The sequence below is a fragment of the Empidonax traillii genome, unplaced genomic scaffold, assembly GCF_003031625.1.
Source record: "Empidonax traillii isolate 1590-97213 ecotype Southwest subspecies unplaced genomic scaffold, ASM303162v1 scaffold535:size1322822, whole genome shotgun sequence".
Lineage (NCBI taxonomy): Eukaryota > Metazoa > Chordata > Aves > Passeriformes > Tyrannidae > Empidonax > Empidonax traillii.
Genome location: NW_020955728.1, coordinates 741,654 through 763,027, shown reverse-complemented (window position 1 = coordinate 763,027; position 21,374 = coordinate 741,654). Strand labels below are relative to the sequence as shown.

General features: G+C 34.5%; 1 protein-coding gene across 3 annotated transcripts in view; it reads right to left on the bottom strand.

Annotated features, from left to right (window-relative positions):
* Nucleotides 1-21,374, bottom strand: part of SPATA17 (spermatogenesis associated 17) — a 133,658-nt gene that overhangs the window by 80,633 nt on the left and 31,651 nt on the right. For all 3 annotated transcript variants that reach the window (XM_027897309.1, XM_027897310.1, XM_027897311.1), the window contains one exon: nucleotides 13,244-13,367. In XM_027897309.1, coding sequence (XP_027753110.1) covers nucleotides 13,244-13,367 — 124 coding nt within the window. The remainder of the gene's footprint in view (nucleotides 1-13,243; nucleotides 13,368-21,374) is intronic.

Below are 21,374 nucleotides of genomic sequence, written 5' to 3'. Positions count from 1 at the left end.
TTCAGTGGTAGAAAAGTATCTGTCTTGAGATATTACCTCAAAATATGATTTCAATACTTTCCCACCTTTAGTTCATAAGAAAATACGCGTAAACCTCCAAAATATTATCACAGATTACAAAAAGTACCTCTTGTCTCAGGGAGGATGACATTTTTCTGTACCATGCTCTTCAACACTCAGAAGGGACTCTGTCAAAGCCAGCTTTTGGGATACCATTTCTAGGAACAATTTTCTAAAGTGACAAACACTATGGGGAAATCTGCGCTAACTGTTAAAAAACTTGCAACCGACTTATTTGCAGTACTGTCATGCTAACTTCCACCTCAATAAGACCAAAGAAATCTCAGGAGGGGACTCTGCTAATAGCTTCTTCCTGACCTCCTTGCATCAGGCCCTTCTGGTGAATGGTGGCCCAGTGGTGAATATGGCAAATGAGGTGTGAAAGTAGAGATATATTTTTTTTAAGACTATGGTTCTGACTCGTCAGGGAAAATAATAATAAAAAAAAAATTTAAAAAGAAAAAAAGAGAGAGAGAGAGAAATGGGCTACACAATAGATATATTTTCCCCTAGAATTCCCTGCCTCAGACCTTCCATCATGGAAACCCAAGCATGACCTGGAATATTAATTGTGTCAGGTCAAGCATACTGGCAAATGTACCATTTGTTACCCAGTCATCCTTAGCATTACATTAATATTTTGAATCATTTTGCATTTCTAACACTCTATCATTTAGTTTCCTCCCAATCATTTTCTTATCTTTATAATTAACAGTCACATATAAAGAAAGAAAAAAATCATAAGAAAACAAATATTATTTTAATGAACATTAGCAAATATAAAGATTTGGGGTTTTTTTATAGTCCGTATTGCTTCCACCTCTAATCCTGTATTTACCCCATTCTACAGAATATCCACTTTTGTCTTTTCATGTTTATCATTTCAATACAGAGAGAAAGACTTAACTGTCTTTCTGTCTAAATTAAATTTATTTTCCAGAATACAAGAGAGAAATTATTATGGAGTTGCCTTGAAAGCTAAACTATAAGGTTAGGCAGTAGCAGAAGAAATAGAAAGAAGGAAGGAAGGAAAAAAGGTGCAGGTAGAAAGACAAGGACGTGTTGTTTACTCTGGACCAGAAAAGATAGGTGACCCTAAATGGTATGATAAAACCTGAACAGTTTAGATTCTGCAATTTTTTTAATGAATTATTATTTCTTATTCTTCTTTCTTACTTCTTGACTGAGCTTTTAAAGTCTACGTAAAAAAATCACAAACAAAATATGTTCGAAGATAGGGCATAGCTACTCTGCTGCAAATAATTACGCACATGCAAAATTAAAAACTGATGAAGTTGAGCTGAAGATAAATTGTAAGCAATAAGTCAATAGAAAGTGTATTCTCATATATTTAAATAATTTTACTGCAATTTAACTAAACAATAATAAAGATATACTCTATTTTAATTACTTTTTCATATCAACTCTGAAAAAAGGAAATAACCAACTTATATCCCAAATACAAATGTTTCATGTAACAATCATTTACTCTTGAAAAAAAGAGTTTTGAAGTAGAAAGCCTGTGAAAGTGATTGTCACAGTAAGACCCTAAATAAAGTCCCAGTTTCTCACTCTGGTCTTTTAATGAGGAATTAAATGAGAAGGAAAAGACTTCCATAAATAGGGACTAAGCTTGACAATTCTTTTTTGTTCCATTGTAATTTGTAAAAAAAAAAAAAATCTAAGCAAGCTGGGAGGAGAGGTAAGAGATCTTTAAAAGCCATAAAAGTAAAAGCATGAAGGAGTGCTGTGAATGAAATATTTGCTAGAGATGGGATTGCTGAATCAACACTGACCAGTGCACTTCATCATAATTATCAGGACATACTACTGCCAGGGGATTTATAAAAATCCCACTCAGCAAATAATTGCCCTGCTGTTAGGAGATAGTCGGAGTGTTAACACACTGTCACAGTCCAGCGTTTAGTAAGATATTCAACATTCAATTACTCTTGCTGAGAACTAAAAGGAAACATGATCATTTCTCAGCTACTGCAGTTATGCTTCCACATGAACTCCAGTGAACAATCTTGTTAATCCCCAGATATAGTTTCTCTAGGAGGTAAAAGAAATACCTTAAAACATTAATGATTCGCAAGGAAATAAGTGTTTATGTAATGCTGCAAGCATGTTTGTAAAAGAAAAGGAATTTTAAACTTCTAAAGAGCTAGGTTTTTACAGGTTGTCAGAATATTCCATACTTAGTGAAAATAAAAGGATAATATTTAACATGGGATTTACTGGGGAAAAAGCATCTATAAAAATCTGTAAATACTGTTCCAGCAACAAGTATAATAAAACTATGTCCATGAACTCAATTTTGAAACATCAAAATATTTAAGACACATTATAATGTACTCTACTACGAACAATCCACAATATTTTAACTGATTTGAACACATTTATTTATTATCAATGAAGAAATACATTGTAAGGTTTGTTCAGACACTGGAAAAATACCATGGTGGTATTTGACATTCCAATCTGAGATAAAATATCCTTAAGTCACAATAGGAAAAATGTCACTCAGTTTTATAAATGTAGGTTTAATTCTCACTGAACTAATGCTACTCCTTTGTCCTGATCCTGTAATCCTTAAAAAAATATATTCTCAGGAATTTCATCTAAATAAGAACTGGAGGACCTAGCCTGTTATTGCACCAAAGGTATTTTACCTTTCTTTGAGATACTGCTTTAATGGAGGGACTGAAGAATTCATAAATGAGTGATGAGTAGCGTATATTCCTTCAAGTGGGATTAATTACCTGTCTTTTGCTTAATATATATTCTGTTTAAACAGAGTAATAGAAGCATTAATTATTGTTATTCTGCCTTCAGACTGTAAAGGTTGGTTCAGTCCTTTTCACCTGTGAAATGTTTGCTTGATATCAAAATAATAGTGCAATCACATTTTAAATGCACTTTTATAAGTAAACCAGGCTGCAATTTTATGGTCTATACAATGAAGTGTAAGGAAAACATTCCAGTCCAGTATCCTGGCCACAGACCATAAAACCAACCTCTAAACCTGCACAGGCACTAAGTTCAATTGCAGGAAACAGAACCATAATTGAGTCTCCAAACAGGTACCAATTGCTTGGGTATTTAGACAATAAGACAAAAGAGAAACATAATCTTAGTTTAATGCATGAATCACTGTGGCACAATATCCAAAACACATCAGCCCAGCAAATGCAGAGGCACCCCAAAATTGTGTCCACCTTTCATTGATTCTCTCTCCGACAGAGGCTTACTCTGTCAAATCTAATTCTTATGCAGGCTTTTGATGACTTGACTAGATCAGGGATAATAAGTTGAATGAGTGAGTGATGGCATGGGAAACAATACTCTTATGATGAAGACAAAAAAACATAGTGCATTCAAGGTTCTCTTACTGTCTTCTCATTTGACTTCTGATTTCAAAACAGGTAGAAAAATACAATTTAGATTGCTTATTGGCTTTATTTTAAAAAATAGGAATGGGAAATTTCATTATCATTATAATTTTTTCTTTAAGAAGTGCTGGAGTGAGTATGGGATCATATACAAATTATTGGAATCTCTGAAAACCAACCTGTTTCTATAACCACCTAGTATAAATGTGAATTAAAGAGCTTAGCCTAAAGAATATTCTATGAAGGTGATTTTATTCTTCAGCATGCCAATAACTGCATATTAACACACAGTATTTCCTTCCCTATTTTGAGGCTAAAATTATTTATTTGAGAAGTTTTCAGAGCCTTAAACATTTAAATATGTGATATTATTTACAACTAAATATGTGATATTATTTACAACTTTAAAATAAAATTCCATCCACTGTCACTGTCATAGTGGAAAAGATTAGCCTTGTACAAAAAAGATCTACTTGAGATGCACTGCACTCCTCATTGAATTGAGAAAAATCATTATTCCATTTAATATTTTTAAACTTGTAACACCAGAAGTTACCTGCAACAACATATCAGAAGATAGGAGAAGCTCTTCATAACAGATAGAGATGGAAATCATGTGGAAATTTCCTTTGTCAACAAAATAATTGCTAAATAGAGAATTAATTCACTCCTCAAAAATACATTTGTGCAACTAAACAACATAACATTTCATTGCTTTTCATTGTGCCTTATGTCTGTTTCATTGTGCTTACATGTGAATATTCACTCACAGACATATACCTGACAGATTTATTAAACAATTTGTTCTAGTAAACCTGTAGGATTAGGCAATGACTAAAAACTCAGGATTTGGCAGTATGTTTAACAAAACAGCCTACAATGAAGTGAAGGTTTAATGAATGGTCATCATATTGTATATGGGAAAGAATAATGAGAACAGAATCATGTTAGTCAGATTAGTAAAGGTAGTCAGAAATTAGTAGAAAAGAGTGACATAAAAAGAAAAAAAACCACAGAGATGAAGATTTTACTAAAAGATTGTTCAAATAGAAAAACTGAAAGCAAAGGAAACAATGTATAGGGGGAGATATACAGTGTTCCTCATGTCCCTTGTAGGACAGACAACTCCCAAATTAACAATATATATTACTTACTAAACAAAAGCACTGAATATTGAATAAACTGTGCAAGTTAATGAAAGAACTTTACCATTATACTGTTCAGCAGCCTAAGAGCTGAGAAACAAAAGAATTGGTGCGTACATCACTCATCTTGAAGTCTCATTAAAGCTAGGATACCATCAGTGCCACTTCTTAATCAACAGGAAGGTTTGCTGTGGAGACATGTATGGTATTTTATCTTCATGACTTCTACCATGCCATTCCTAACTTCCCTCTTCTTAAGCACTTATCTCTTACTTAGCATGTATTTCTCCTGATATAATAGTTTCAAAAATTACCTGAGCAGGACCATACCTCACATCAAACTTGTATAAATACCAGGTGGACTACTATGCATCAATCAAATTTATACCAGTAACAATTTCAAGAATGTCAGTGGAGTTCCACTGTCTCTGAATGTGGCTTTGTGAACTATTTAGCTGCAACTCCACTGCATTGTCATTTCCTTGCAATATAGATTCTTAAACGTTTTTATCATACCATACACAAAGCCAGCATTCAATATACAACTCACTCTTACCAGTTTTCTGACCCTGCAGCAATCCAACCCTTTTGCCACCCCAATTGACAGTAATACACAAAATGTGGTCATGTTTTTCTAAGATCTCAGCATGTACACTTTTTGATAGATCACACAGCTTGTCCTTTAAACTCTGCCATTAATCCTACCCACAGGAATTGAGCAAGAAGTTTGTTGTCTAGAAAAAATCCACACAAATAGGGATTATGCAATTCAAATGCTGAAAAAGACAGTTTAAGTGCAGGGATCTTCCTAGCTAGTGCATTTTTAAATTACTAATGCTAGATGCAGAGGTGGTCAATGTTATAATACATGGTAAATACAGAGATGCCACTATGTTGTAATAACATGCTTAGTGTGAGTGACATGGCTAGTAAGAAGCTATTTAGAAGAAGAAATATTGCCATGTCTACATGAATATGCCTTTAAAAACTGAGCTTAAAAAGGATCAATCAAAAAACAGTACTCAAACTTTATATTCTATTGTGTGTTAAGCTCTTTCTAATGACAGATGAATTTTCAGTGTAAACTCTCATTTCTTTGCACAGTTAACCAGTTACCAAACAAACCAAAATGCTTCTATAACAAGCAGCCTTTAGGAAAAATAGAGTTTGCAATACTGTCACAGATAACACTTAAAAGTTCATTCACTCACTATCTTTAAAAAATAGGAAGTGAATATCTTGTTTTCTGTGAAGTGTGACAAAGGGAGAAATTATTGATTTCTGCTGGAAACACTTGCACTTACCACTTGTGCTATGCTGAGACTTAGGAGAACAGTGAATGTGTAGGAAGTTCTGTTCACTGACACCAGGAAGAAATACATCTGAAATGCTGCACAGACATCGACTTCTCATAGGGAAGTAGGTTATGGTGTCAGCAGACAGCACTTCCCCATCCTCTTTCTATTGCTTCCTTACCCACACCACTACCCTTTTCTGGGCATGAAGATCACCACGCATATCATCTTAGTTTTGGCTTTTACTGTACTTGCCCTCTCTAGGGAGGTAACAGCCATTTCTTAGAGACAAAGGCTGACTGAAAGGGACATGAGCAAAACTGGAAATCTATGGAAGTTATAAACTTTGTCACTAAATTATTATTATTAGTGGAGTGTGCACCAGATAGATTCCAGAGGTATATTTTGGCTTCCAGCACTTGTCCTCTTTTTTTTTTTCCATCACCATCAAACTGTGTTGAGTGGCAGAATTACAGGTCTGAGTGTCCCCAAGATGAGTAATCCCAAAGGGCAAGGGTGGGACTCAGATTCTAAGAAAACTAGAGATTTTTGATTGTGTGTGCAAATAACCTAAAGGTCATTTTTGGAATTTAGACCTGGCAGAACTAATCTTCTAGACATAAACATTTTTCTTTGTTCAGGTACAATGTCTTTCAGAATCACAAAGAGCTCAGCTACTGGCTTCTTTTCCAAGTTTATCTTACTTTGTCCTTCTTTTTGACAGAAACATTAAGCAGCATGAACTGAGATCCCTTCCAAGTGAACTGAGATTGTGTGTATAGTGCCCCATGAGGCACAAGAGTTGAATGATTTTCCTATAGCGAATATCTGAGAATAGACTGACACATCTGACTTCCGATGTGGAAGTGAATACACGAAGAAAGCTTGCTGACCAAACATACCTGTCACAGGTACTGTAAAAAGGATCTAATGGAAATTGTAAAAACTTTGGAATTAATATTTTATAAAAACAGAGCACTGCAGCATGAAGTGCTTCCCATACTAATGCTATTTAAATGTAGCTGCAAGCCTGCAAGAGAACTAGGAAATCTCACTCTCTCCTCTTTAATTTAAATGGGATTTTTTATGCTACAAGCTTTGGAAAGTACTCAGAAACATCTGACTTCTTGACAGAGAAGTGATGAGTGGATATTAAACACCCATGGAGAGGTGGGGTTGTTCATTGATTGGGGCACCTAGATTAAAAAAAAAATATAACTATTTTAGTTCATCTTCAGGAAGTATTAGTACTTATAATGAATGATAATTTCACCCCCTGAATGTTTTAGAGACAGGATGATAAAATTACAACAGTAAAGAGGGAGGAAATAAAATGTAAAAGGTAAGAGCTAATTCATTCTTCATGCTAGCTCAGTCCTTGGCCTTTCCTGAACAGACTCTGCCAATAGTAACAAATTATGTATAATCATTCTGTGATGTGGACTGTTCACTCGGGAGTAAGCTCAAATGACCAAACTTGCTGCCTTGTCTCTTAAACTGTGGATCTGAAGATCAAAGGCCAGGGCTTTATCCACTGAGTCTTCACCTTTATAAGAATAAAACAGTCAGCTGTCCAGAGACAGAGTGGATGTCAAACAGTGTCATTTTGGACCAATTGTTTTTCAAGTTCTTACAGGACAGCACATTAGGTTAGAAGCATATTAATCAGTTGTGTCTTCTGAATATTCATTAGCCTGCTTCAGGAAGGATTTTGTGGTCCTTTTTCTTTCTCACTTAGAACACTTAGACCTGATCTAAGTGTAGTAACTTCAACAGAATTAACTCTTGATTTCCAGTAATGTGAAAAGGGGACAAGGGCTATCAGTGTAATGTCTATGAATTGCCACCTCTGTTGACAAGAAAAATTTAATAAAAGAATACCTTAGTATTGAGTAGAATTTGAATTTAAAATATTTTACTCTAGGCACTGACAAATATGAAATAAATATGGATACAACTGATACAAGTGATATTTTGAGTTTTAAAATAACTACAGAAAATCAAAATGAAATTAATTTCTCTAAGAAACAAAAGATGAAAAAGTGAGACATGTTTTTGCTTCCTTTATACTCAAAAGCCTTAATTCAGGGCTACAAGCCCTTCAACCGCCATTTGTTGGAAAATGAGAGAATATTCATGGCAGTAATTGTATTGCCTCATTTCTAGGCACATGCTATTGACCACTGTCAAAGATAGGATGCTGGGCCAGAGGAGTCTGCAATCTTACTCAGTCAGGTCTTCTAATTAGTCAGGCACCAACAGAAAGAAGTAGCTTTACAAAAATCAAGAGTAGGCATACATACATAACAGGCACGATTAATTTTTCCAAGGTCTTAATAGTTAAAAAATTCTGATAGAACAGAAGCTCCCAGAGAACAGAGGACCAATATTAGCTCATCTACTCTCAGCATGATTTATCACAGAGCAGGAGGTCCAAGTTTAGGAATGAGGCCATGATTCAGCCCACCAGCCACAATAAGGTTAAGCAATGCATGTATAAAATCCCATTATCAATAGTGTAAAAATATGTTTTGCACTTAAGAGACAAAGTTCTCAAGCTTTTGCAGATCAAAAGAACTTTGGTTTCCTGAACTACTTATACATTCACTTTCTTGGAGAAAAAGGTAATTGGGGTTTACCTGTTTATAAACAGTAGAAAATCGGAGAAAAGAGAATTAAAATTATCTCACCCAGTACTGTTTGCTACGCAGGAAACAACCATAAAGGAAAAAGATCTGTTGCTCTGCTGGTTCTCAGTGACAGGAGAAACCATAATAGCAAAAGGCATTTTTCAGCTGGGGCATTTTGAAGACTTTCCATAAGACTGTTCTCCTGATCTCAATACCTTACCAGACATGCATGATTTTTCTCCTTCCACCACTTCTGCTCTCTATTTCAATCACCATTGGCTTCTGCTCCCCATCACACTGTGGACTTGCAGATGCTCTGCCTGGGTAGCAGCAGTAGTTCTAGCAGAGCTGACACACTCGCTCCCTCTCGCAGAATCACCTCAGCATTGCTGCTTGCTCTATCAGCACATACTTAAAACAATACAGGTCTGCATTCTTGCTCGATATTGGATCTCTGGATTTAGGCTATTATATGCCTAATTGTAATCGTCATTGTAAGGCAAAGACCAACTGCAAAATTTCTTGAAAAGCTGGAAATACCAATGACCTCAAGAATCATGCAACCACATATTTCAACAAAAGTGGGCTCTTTGTACCCATTTCTACAAAGTGCCATCAATGTGTTCAGAGCTTCTGTCTGTCGTTGACTTCAGAGGTCATTTGTCAGCACTTTGCAGAGATGGTCAGCTTTGAAAATATGACAAAGAGCAGAAGTAAGAATCTATTCAATTATAGTGAATGTAGTTCATACAGAAAGGGGAACTACAGGGATAAAGAAGGATAATATGCATTGGTAAATATGTTTATAATGGAAAACCACATTTAATAAGTAGTTCACTACTAATGAGATCTTGAAAAAAAGGATCATTACTACTGAATGGAAATAGAATACTGTGATTCTGGACTAATAAGAAAAAAATAATTATTATAAGTTTCATGTCTCAATAAGGAATCACAATGCAGTTCATGATAAAACAGATAAAAACAATTTAAAAATGCGTTGCCAATAAGAAATTATAAGAAATATTCTTAACAAAGGTAAAGAATTGTTAAATATGTACTGTAATTTTTATCAAGTTCATCATGATGTCAAAATTTATCAGACTGCTAAGGTAAAAAGCAGATAAGGAAAAAATGCATTATATAACAATTTTAAAATCTGAAATATAGAAATCGTATTTCAAAATGGAATTTTATTTGGAAGTGTATAGATTTATTTCTTGCTGTGTTTTACTCTGGAATCTCTTGCAATAAGCAACCAGAAAAGGAAGCATAGAACATAACTTATCATGGGGTAAGAAGGTTTTTTGTTTATTTGTTTTTAAAATTAAAGGAATCATGTAGAAAAAGCTTCCCTTAAACACAAGAAACTCATGCTATTTGACAAGTTATTGATACTACTGGCATATAGCACATTGATTAAAAGCTTAGTATTTCATAACGCTAAAGTTTTAGAGCTCATGCTTTATTTCTCCAGACAGTATTTGGTTGACATTGGTGGGATACATAACATTGCACTTTCAGAGAAAGACAGTCAATAATTATATTATTTAATAAGAATTTAAACTTTTAAAGTATTAACGTTCTTTTATATAAATGAACTGCTTAGTTCTTCAGTGGATTGTAATATTTGTGTAAATGCAATGTATTGCCACAAGCAGCAATGGGAAATAGTCATATTTGTGTAAGCTTCCATGGCAAAATACACTCAATCAACTGTTCACAAAATATATAGGAAAATTGTAGAGTATGGTATAATAGCACACATTTTTAATCATCCAATGATTTTCCTGAATGTCAGTTCCCTAGCAATGGTACCCAGTATATACAACTTCTCCCCAGAAAGGTGTGCAACTGCAGACAAAACAACATAATTGTACGTATGTCTATATAATACTTTGTATACAGATCAAACTCTTTGTTCCTCAGTTTAAAGCATACACACATTTATTCTTCTCATATTTTTAGCTGACCAGGAGCTGTGTAACTGCATTAATTCTTGAGCTAATACACTGTGGCTCTCAACAGGGCTAATTAGTTTGGGTTCAGCCCCATGTTATAGCTCCAGATTGGCTTGGAAAGGAATCAAAGCAAGCTCACATCTGTCTATATAAGACTATGTATATATACCTGGTACTAATAACGACAAATAATGCATTCTAATTCAGAGTTTGGTATCCATTTCTTCATCTCTGCTTGTTTTTATAGAGGCAACAGTTTACGAAAGAAATAAATCCTTTAATAGTAAGTTAATTCATAAAGAAGACAGAATGTTGACTTTGTCCTAGCTCATGCTATTATGTACATAGTAGACATCCCTGTATGTTCATGACACTGCATTCTTCAGTTTTAATTTCTAAAGTGTAAAACAATGTTGGTAATTAGAAGGGGGCACACCTTGTACATGCATATATGTAGGTATATAATTATATAAACACTTCTGAGATGGGTTTGTGGGTTTCAGTTTGTAGGGAGTGGAGAATGAAATTTGACATGCCTTTCTTTACAGAAACTGAGAAGCAACAACTCCTTAAATATTTTCTTTCAGTAAGTAAACACCCTCTTCTCCCTTTTTGCCTGTAGTAAAATAAAAAGATTTCAAACTATAGTATATATTTGAAACAATTATTGCAAATACAGATTTTGCAATGCTGTCTCTATGACCTGCCTGATCATCTGCAGCCTTGATGCATGAAGTGGCTCAGCTCCATCATTGTATGGTAGGAAGGGGAGGAGAAGCAAACTCTAGCAGGTCTCTATAACTTAACTGGGCTTTAGTTAACACATGACTTGTCCAGCTTATCAACTCACTTTAATCACTCAAAAGTGTTAACTTTTGCTGCCTGTTTCTATTGAGACATGAATGGTCCTTGCTCAGCATTCCAATTCACTGTCCTTTGAAGACAACAAGACACAGCTGTAGTCAGATCAGAAGAGCAGGCACATAGAGAGTAAAATGTCAGAGAATCAAACTAGTAAATTCTGCACTGAAATAATTTGTCCTGTATCTTGGCAAGATATCAAATTCTACAACTAGGTGCAAGTGTGGAATACAGATTTGATTCCTGTAAGTAGTTAACTCCAAATATATTTGCTGTTTTTCAGGTTGTCTTTTTGCACAGATTTACACTCATTTATGTTTTGAAATACTTACTTGCAAAAGAAGCTGGTTCTCAGAGTACAGTTCCAACATAAAGGAAAAATCCTTTGGGTTGTGAGTCCCAGCGTTCACAAACCATCTCAGCAAGCAAAACCAAGCACATTTTTGTTTTGCAAGACACTGCCATCTAACTTCTAATTAAATTAGAAATCTCAGTTCCTCAGAACATAATATTTACTGCTGCCCTCTACCAGCAGTCTTCATGTGGATGGTTGAAATAAGGCACTACTTGGCTTTCCTTAAAAACATGTTACAGATTACTAAGCCAGTATCATCAGATACTTAGGTAAACTAAGTTTAATAAGATCTTAGACCACAGGTCACTCAATGTCTCTAACCTGACAATTTTTGAGCTCCAGGTAAGCATAGTAATGTTTATGCATTTGTTTACATTAATTGTTCTGTTCAAAACAAGAATTCCCAATTTTCTACAGTTTAAAACAATATGAAAATACTGTGCAGATTATTTTTAATATCCTAGATTTACATCTGGAAAAATCCATTCTAGTGATCTAATTTGAGTTATTAACTAGCTCCTCTGTCTAAAAGGCACTCAGAACACATTTTATGCTATTTTTTACTAACACTATGCTATGCTTTTTTTTTTTTCAAATAAAATTACAAATGTCCCAAACAGAGGGGGAAATTAAATATTTTTTTCACTAGGTGTCATATAGTATTTTTCTGCATTTTTTACGATTAATAGTTCTTAGACACAGATTATAATTATCAACCCATGAAAAGCAAGCATTTAGTTCATACTAACATTTCACTTTAATTCCATGTTCATATGAAGAATAACAAGTCACCAAACATTTATGGAGACAAAATCTTTTGGGTTTGCTTTTTTTATTTTTAAGTTCACAAAGGATGACTAAAAAAAAGGTAAACCCACAAGCTTTACCAATCACATCAGTTTTGCACATGATATATCTACTGCCATATTCACCTGTCTATAAAGCAGCTTACATAAGCTTGGAAAAACATACCAGTTTTATCGATACAAAACAAATTAATCAGCAAATATTTAAAATTTATGAGGCATTTCTCAACAAAACCAATCATGTTAAATAAGCTGTTTCAGGCAGTTCTAGGAAAACCTTTAGCTGAAAACCTGCATTTACAATCTATCCTAAAAACAAGCAGAACACAGCACCAACCCAAGCATTAAGTCAATTAAAAAGGGGAAAAAAATGAAATCCCTTCTCAGCTTAATAACTTGTTAGTTCTTGACAAGTACAACAACACAACAATAAGCCAGTCAAAATGAGTTTTTAAAGCGAGGTTATGCCCTTCATGTTGTGTTATCACAGTGGCAGATCAAACTGCTGACTTGGACTCTTTCTGCCAGCAGTGCTGATGCTGCCTCTATGAGGCTACTGTCACAGAATAGTCATGGTACCTGCTCTTGCCTATAGAAAGGCACTAAATTGAACTCGAAGTAGTGTCTTTGTGATATCTTTTCAACAAGTCATGTCCCATTCAGCCTGCTACTTTATCTCTGTCAGGCTGGGGGCCCAAGTGGTTTGCATGAGCTGTCAGGGACAGGTATACCAACCTGCTCAGTGCTAAGGAGGTAATGCATCTTTCGGGCTTGGTATTTCCTTTCCTTTTCTTTCTTCTCTAGGTCTTTCATTTTCTCTTCATTTTCCTTTGTTTCTATGTACTCTTGAAGTTCACTCCTGTAATAAAATAAGTCTGCTATTATATTACAACAATAAAAGATGTGCTAATGCTCTGTTTAACCCTTTCATAGCTAAACAGCGTTCTGCTATTATGTATTAGCAGTATACTGACATCACTGGAACGCAAAATTACAGTTCATTCAATTCCACAGCAGCAGGATCTACACAGATATAGCTATGAAGAAATAGGATTAAAGTATGAACAGTATATGAGTTCATATTGCTTAGTCTTTTGAAGCATATGTCAACTTATGTATTTTTACAGCCTGATAAAATAGTATTCACATATGTCCTTTTATTTGTCTTTGAGTATCATTTTAGTTTTATTATCTCTAAGCAGGAACTATTATAATGTAGGGATTTTCCTGAAAACGGTTTAAAAATAAAAGTTGTTCACTTATGTCTCAGCTAGTGACTTGCAGCCCCTCCTGATCTGCAGACAGGTGAGATCTTGTGGAATGAGAGAGGATAGCAGACATGGGATGAAAGACGACAGTCACTCCTAGATCCCTGAGCCTTTCGTAAGGTTGAGAATGTAGGCATAGAGAAAAACTGGATGTAAACCTTTTGTGAATACACTGTCCTTAAGAGGAGTTTCCATGGCATCAGACTTCTTGCATAGGTCATTCCTGCTCTGGTTTGATAGGAACTGTACAGGCCACCACAAGAAACAGGAACGTAACTGCCTCATGGACCACTGCCTGTGTAGAAAATTCTTTCATCACACAAGAAATAAGGAACTATATCTAATACCAGGTTTCAAAGAATGGAGAAAACTCATGATTTTAACTGAATGTTTAGAGTAAAACTTTAACAGAATAAAGTGGGCACAGATTTCCTTCTCAAAGGCTTTTTTTTTTTTCGATAGAGCCAGGCTTGCCATATATTATGCAAACAGTAGAGTGAATTAATGTTCTAAAAGAAACTAAATTCCATGATATTGAGTGCAGTGCACGTGTATGGAATTTTTTTGTCCCAGTTAAAAAAGGTTAGTTTGATTAACATTTGTTATTTTTGTTATTACAAAATGGCTAGTTCAAATTAACCTGTGTGCCAAAGACACCAAGCATATTCAGTCAAGCATTTAGGTTGCTTAAATGTTAATTAAGTGAGTAAATTCTAGTCTTTATTTTTTTAAGCATGTGTGTATATGATAAAATAAAAAGAAAAAATATTATTCACATAACTAGATAATTCAAATATTCCTGCAAAACAGATTATTTAGAGAGGTCCACATTATTAGTCTCAGTTGTTCCAATGAGTACCAAATAAGACACTGTGAGGACATGGGTCAAATTGTGTCAAAATATGCACATGGATAAGTTTGCTGATATGAATAACCCCATGGGAAAAATATATTGCTCGTGAAAGTGTTTTTAAGATTGTGGCTCAGACTTACTCTTGATATTTTAGTTATCATTAAATTAGTTCATCAAAATATATGAAGGAACAATAATTACTTTATAAATATGAAAACACATTCTTAAGTACAAGTTGAAGTGTAGAATTTTTATTTGTTTCATGCTATCTTTCAAGTTTTTATCAATTAAAATAGGTAAAATGTTAAGTAATTAAACATGCTTTATTTCCACTGTAAAAGAAAAATGGAATAAGAGGAAAATAAAGATTGGAAAAAATGTACAGGTATGTTTCAATCCCTGAAAATATTTTTTGTTGCAGTTTACTGTTAAAGGCTGCTAATACAATATTTCATACAAGGTTACTTATGAAGCACACTGACGTTTAAAAATCACCATGCTATGCTTTTGCAGCAGTGTAATTTTTTTCCAACATAAGATTAAATTGCAAAATAAATGAATTACTTAGAGTGGCATGGCCCCCATTTTGCCACCCTTCTCTTGAAAATTGCTTATTAATATGAAAAAAGAAGTTGGAAAATAGCCTGTTTTACTTTATGCATAGCATTCTGGGGCCTCAAAGCCTGCAGAGCTGGACTAGCTGCACATTTTAGATTGTGTTGGCAAGCAGGGACGATGACCTTTCTGACCTGCATCTCAAGGCTATTATTAATCGCTAAGTAACCTGGTAAAGCCAAACAAATTTGTTTCCATTGAAAGGATCTCTATCTGTGTCTGAGAATTTGTGCTGTACCAAACAAACCTCATTAACTGTGTCCATTTTTGACAAAGAACTAGGAGTTGGAGAGATTGGCGACCTTTCTTTGTCCTTAAGGTACAGATTTCAGAGTCACTGCATGTAGGTACATAAGCATTTTTACTTGGAAACTCTTTGTTCTATATCCATCAATCATAAACAAATGAATAAATCGACAATGCATATAGTATCAACTTTGTTCTTTTATTTTATGCCACTTTACCTTCAATATCAGAGTGTATGATCCATGGTTTACATATTTAATACTATTTCTTCTTGATTACAGAGCCCTCTATTCAGCTTTAGTACCGCTATCTATAACGGATGAAATGACTATCAACACATCACTACAGTCTGTTCATGTTCTTATACACTCAGGTACTTCTTCCACACAGTGCGTATGGAAGCGTTTTTACTCAGAACAGAATGGGTGATAAAAACCCACAAATAATGTCAAAAATATAGGTTTGTATTACAGAAATAATGATAATGGGATGTAAAATATTTCCAATTGTTATCAATCTGAATTTACCAGATTGCTCTGAATGATTAATAATCTTTATTTGCTGAAATTAGATGAAGTCTAAAATACTTGTTGAAGTTCAATGTAATTCACGATCTCCTTAGGAAGTGCTAACATCCAAATCACAATGATCATTCCTGATTATCACACATCCTCACTAATATTTCTACCATAATCCATGTAAAAGTTTGAGATTTTTTAAGCATTTACAAATAATTTTCAACATACTTTTGCAGCCTACACATTTTGTCAGTTGTGCTACAATATCTCTATCAGGCATTATACTGCCCTGTACATTTGCACCAAACATGCAGACAATTCTGTCTCAGGGATAATAGCTCCCAAGATGATTCTCTCCTGAGAGGTAGTACAAAATTAGGGGTATGTAGCACTGATGTTTTAGCATAAATATAGATTTATTTTAAAGCTATTTGAACCTGAAGCTTTCATCTCTTTTACCATACTTTCAAGAATTTGAAAGGGAGCAACAAAAGCAAAGAATCTAAAAGCAGTTGGATATCAATATAGTATTTCATACATTAGCAGACTAATTCTAACATGTTATGCACACATTTTATGCAGGGATTTCACTGTTCCCATAAAGAATGGTGTGTATAAGTGTAAGTGGTGCTAAAGATATAAACTTAGTCTTCCAAATGGAGTTAGAGTTCCAGACAGCTTACATGGAAATGTGTTCATTGAGAAGTTTCATGCTTGTGACCTGCTACATGTGTGCCTTCTCAGAGAAAATAAATCTGAATTCCATTAAAGTAAATTGAAAATTGGTTGAAATTAAATGATTTTTGGATTAAATTTGCACATTTACTGCCAGCCTTCTCTTTGTTCATAGGTATTGTGGGTTCATTGAGCAATCTTTTCTTGGGATGCATGGGTATCATCTATATACGACACCATGAATACTAGCTATGATGCACGATAGTTGGGGGATTCTGGACCGATTTGCTTCAGGATAAACCTTTCCTGGTTCAGTGTGAAGTGGGATAACTGAATACAGGCAAGTTGTTTGGCCTGCATATTTAAAGCTCAAAACAATTTTTGGGGGAGAAAAAGAGTTCTGTAAATGCAAAACAGGTTTTCAGTTAATTAATAATTTTGTTCTAGTTTTATAAATGATCTGTCTGTTGCATGCTCATAGCTGGAATAGTACTGCTCATAACTGAAAAAGTGGGTAGTTATTTTAGCACATAATCTTTTCATTATCCTAAAGTTTATCTCAGTACATTAACAGCATCTACTGCATCTTCCTACAAAACTGGTTTCCCATATAAGCTTAGTCCAATCACTTTCTATCCACATAGGTTTTTATGGAATAGCTTTGTAGAGGAAATATGTGGATGTTTTAACAAATGTAGTGTCCTATCGTGATCTGAAAATTATCAAACAAATTAGAAGAATATCAATGTTTATTAGTGCAAGTTTAGGATGCATTCTTTTATTAAAAACATGAATATACTAACTAACACAAAGTGTGTGTTCCTTGTCATAGGGAATATTTTGTGTAATTGAAAATAGGTGTAAGATTATTAACATACGTGCTCAAAACCCTCAGTTAAAAATGATCTTGTGTAACATATCTGTGAAGTAGCTGCTGAACTGTTAATGATAAAATTATTTGCTTTATGTAGTTCAAAAATTAAAAAATTTCACCTGACAAGGTAACTTATTGTTATTCTGATACTTCATTATGCAGTACGCAGTGGTGCTGGTTCCTGCTATGAGATGCAAATTCAGTTGACAGTGCTCCTGCTGTCTGTATAAAGGTTAAAAATACACATATAATATTGTTCCTGGCACTTTTGAAAAGGTCTTTGAGTGACGATTTCAGTAATATACAAATTTTAGTAATTCTGCATAGAACTGCATCATTTTACAAATTCACACTGACCAACATTTTTTGAAGTTTATCAAACTATTGTATTCTGCTCACATTTTCACTGGCAGTCTGTGGTCCTTTGGCCAAATAATATTATAAAAGTATAGTATTAACTAAAGGGCATCTGATAAAAATCAATAATTAGTATAGTTGCCTAGAGTATCCAGAAAAAGTATTAAGTTATTGTGATTTTAAGCCCAAATCATAAAATGCCAGCAATTGAGGCAGTAGGCAACCTTAGCCTAAGAGGAGATAACCTAAATTGATTTTATCTTCCTGACTATATATCATTCTCCCTGCTCAAATACAGAATATGGAAGTCAAAATAAAATTAGTGAGACAATAATTTTGGTACATCACTGCATGCCACTTGATTTCACATCATATTGGTGTGGGTGAGAATAGCATATGACCTGCCATGATAATATCATTTGAGTTAATCTATTAAATTTGGGGAAAAAATGAAATATATGTATAGACTAGCCTAGGATATAAAAATAGTTTAGAGATCTCTGTACTTTAAAGGCAAAGTCTTAACAGAACACACATTCTATGTACTTATGTTAGCTATGCACCATCCGACAGCTTGATTATCCTCAACCTTTTCCTGATTTTTTGAATGAACCTGTTCAGACTTGCTAAGAAAAAGAGGTCAGCTCTCTACCATGATGTATAGTCCTGTGTGTATCCTGACAGAATCCCCTGACCAAAATATTTGATCTCAAGTTGCAGCGAAACAGATGCTCAAAGAGGCAGTCAGTTATTAGTGGTACAAGGTACCTTAAGTACCTAGGAGACCTACCCCAGTTAAATGTCCAAAGTTCTCACTAATTTTAATTGTGACTGTTTACATCAATCCATTTGACAAATTAATCATGAAAATCTCTTCAAAATCTGGAGGAATGTTATTGCTCTATCATTGCAGTGCAGTGAACAGGAAATATGACTCCCTAGGATGAAAAAAAACAAATAAAGCCAATGTGTAGGCATGCAAAAGCACCCTATAGCTTCTATTGTTATTAATTTTAAAGAGAGGAATTCATGACACCTTAGAGTCCCATTATAATTTGTGCATAGTAGAACATAGTCTGTCCATCTTTCCTTAATCACACAGTGTGCCCTGCCAATGGAATTAAGTGACATACCAGTTCACCTGTCAAGGTGCACAATGTGATCAATATACTACGTAGGAAATGTGATGAACATAGTGGTGAAGGGCACACAGTGAATGAATACCTTGTGCAGATCAGGAGATCAGGACACAGCATGTACCAGACGATAGGGAAGAACAGACTGATGTGTCCTTCTTATCCTTCCAATTTCCACTGCTGCACAGTTACTCAAGAGTGCAACAGATTTTCAAACTACTGATTGCAAAGGCAGCTTACAACTAAAACCAGAGTATTTTCCTAATTCATTATACAGAATCTTCTAATTAAGGTTTCAAGAAAAGCTCATACAGTTTTTTTCCTCACATCTATTAAAAACCTAATTTTTGTCATGTTTTATCTTATAGAACTATTCAGTTTCCTCAAAATGTGCAAACTTACTGGTCCAAATGTTTTTCTCGTTTGTATATATCCTTAAGGTGAATTTAAATTCATCCTCGTAATTTTTTTCCATGTTCAATCTAAACAATTATTTTTTAGCATAATTATTTTGATTTAATTAACCTGTAAAACCCATCCATCATGGATGTGGTATAAGAATAACTGCAACACTAAAGCCTTTGTTGGCAGAGGAACCAAATACAAGTGTGGTTCAACTTTATTTATACTCAAGTTATACTAAAAAAGCTAACTACAACAGGAAAAATGTTTTCACTCTATTTCTGTTTGCTTATGGACCCCTTCATGAAAAAAATCAACCTGATTGATTAGCTTAAACAGTGAAATTAGTATTTGGGGGTAACAAAGCTGATCTGGCCCAGAACAGATAACAAAGTCCCAACACAATTTATTCTGACAGCAGTTTAGCAGCAGTGGTCATTTTTAGCACAGTGTCAGTGCTAAGCTGCTAAGAGACCGGTCTTGTTCTTAATTTTTCCTGCAACGTATGAGAGAGGATGTCTAACCACAGCCAAATTCCATTGAAAGTTTTCTAGTGAATGTCATGTGAAAGTATCTGTTATCTTCTGGCACCGCAATTCCCAGAAGACTGTGTATGCTACCATCTGCACAGTAATAACTAGGGGAAAGCACACTGCTATGTTTTGCTACGGTTAAGCTGTTCCCAGTACTAGAATGAACTCATTTAAGCTGTTATCTCTCTGCTGCAGTGCAGTACAATGTAGACATATCTGTACTTCTTTTACTTTAATATATGGTACTTGGCAACACTTGCAATATTCAACATTATGTGATTTAGAAAGGAAACATGACGTTATAGCTTCTAAAGGTCATCAGCTAAGTTGATTTTCCTTCTCAGGGTATTATGAAACAATTCAACTGAGTTCTACTCCCTAACCCACATCTTTCACTTACTTTCACATGAAAGTCTGCATATCATTGAAAGTAAAATGGTACACTTTGTCCACTTTACACAGGTTTTACAACACCAAAGCAGCGAGAGCTTTTATGTAGTGACCCATTTTGTACAGCAGAGCAGTAATGGCAAATATCACAACTTTATATTGATTTTCACAGTACCTGGTGGTTTTCTCAAATTTCATATTCATGAAACAGCGTAACCACTTGAAAACCTATGATGTCACTTTTAATGAAACATAAAAGATAAAGCAAATGAATAATTTATTTTTTATATATATATAAAGCAAGTGCAATTATTTTGGGAGAGATCTGACACTTTTTTAGTATTGCAGTGCTACTTGTAAGTATGTGATTTCACAGCAGTGGCTCACTCCCAAACTAAAAATATCAACTAGATCCCACTTTTCAAAAGTGCTAGGAAATCTTCTCTCTTACTGTCTTGAAAACTTTGGAGTAATCAACACTAAAAAAAAATCAGGCATTTTTATTATGTCATGCAGGAAATAACATTCAGAATTATACTTTATTCTCTGAAATTTTGGTTCTACCATATAAACCAGACTACATTTAATTATAGATTTAGATATCTAATTATTCATGCCTGAAGAGTTCATCCAACAAATATATTCTATTGTCTATACCTAAGCACATAATCTTCTGGTCAGAGCACTAGATTCTTTCTTGAGTAGTCAAGTACAATGGCAGATGGTGGTGAGGCCTCTAACTACCAAGTACAAGTAGGCAAATGAGTGTTGCATCATTTTGGGTGACATGCAAGCTGAAAGACCAAATTCATATTCTTTTAGATGAGTCTGTAAATATTTAGCAATTACTTAGCTAATTGGATAAGAAAAGAATAACCACCTTGGTGAAAAGAGCTGGAAAATGTTTTCTTGAAACGCTATGTCATGTTGATTTGGTTTGAAGGTAGCAGAAACTGTGAAGTTCAAGGTAAAACACTGGGATTTAGCTTCACTGGATAA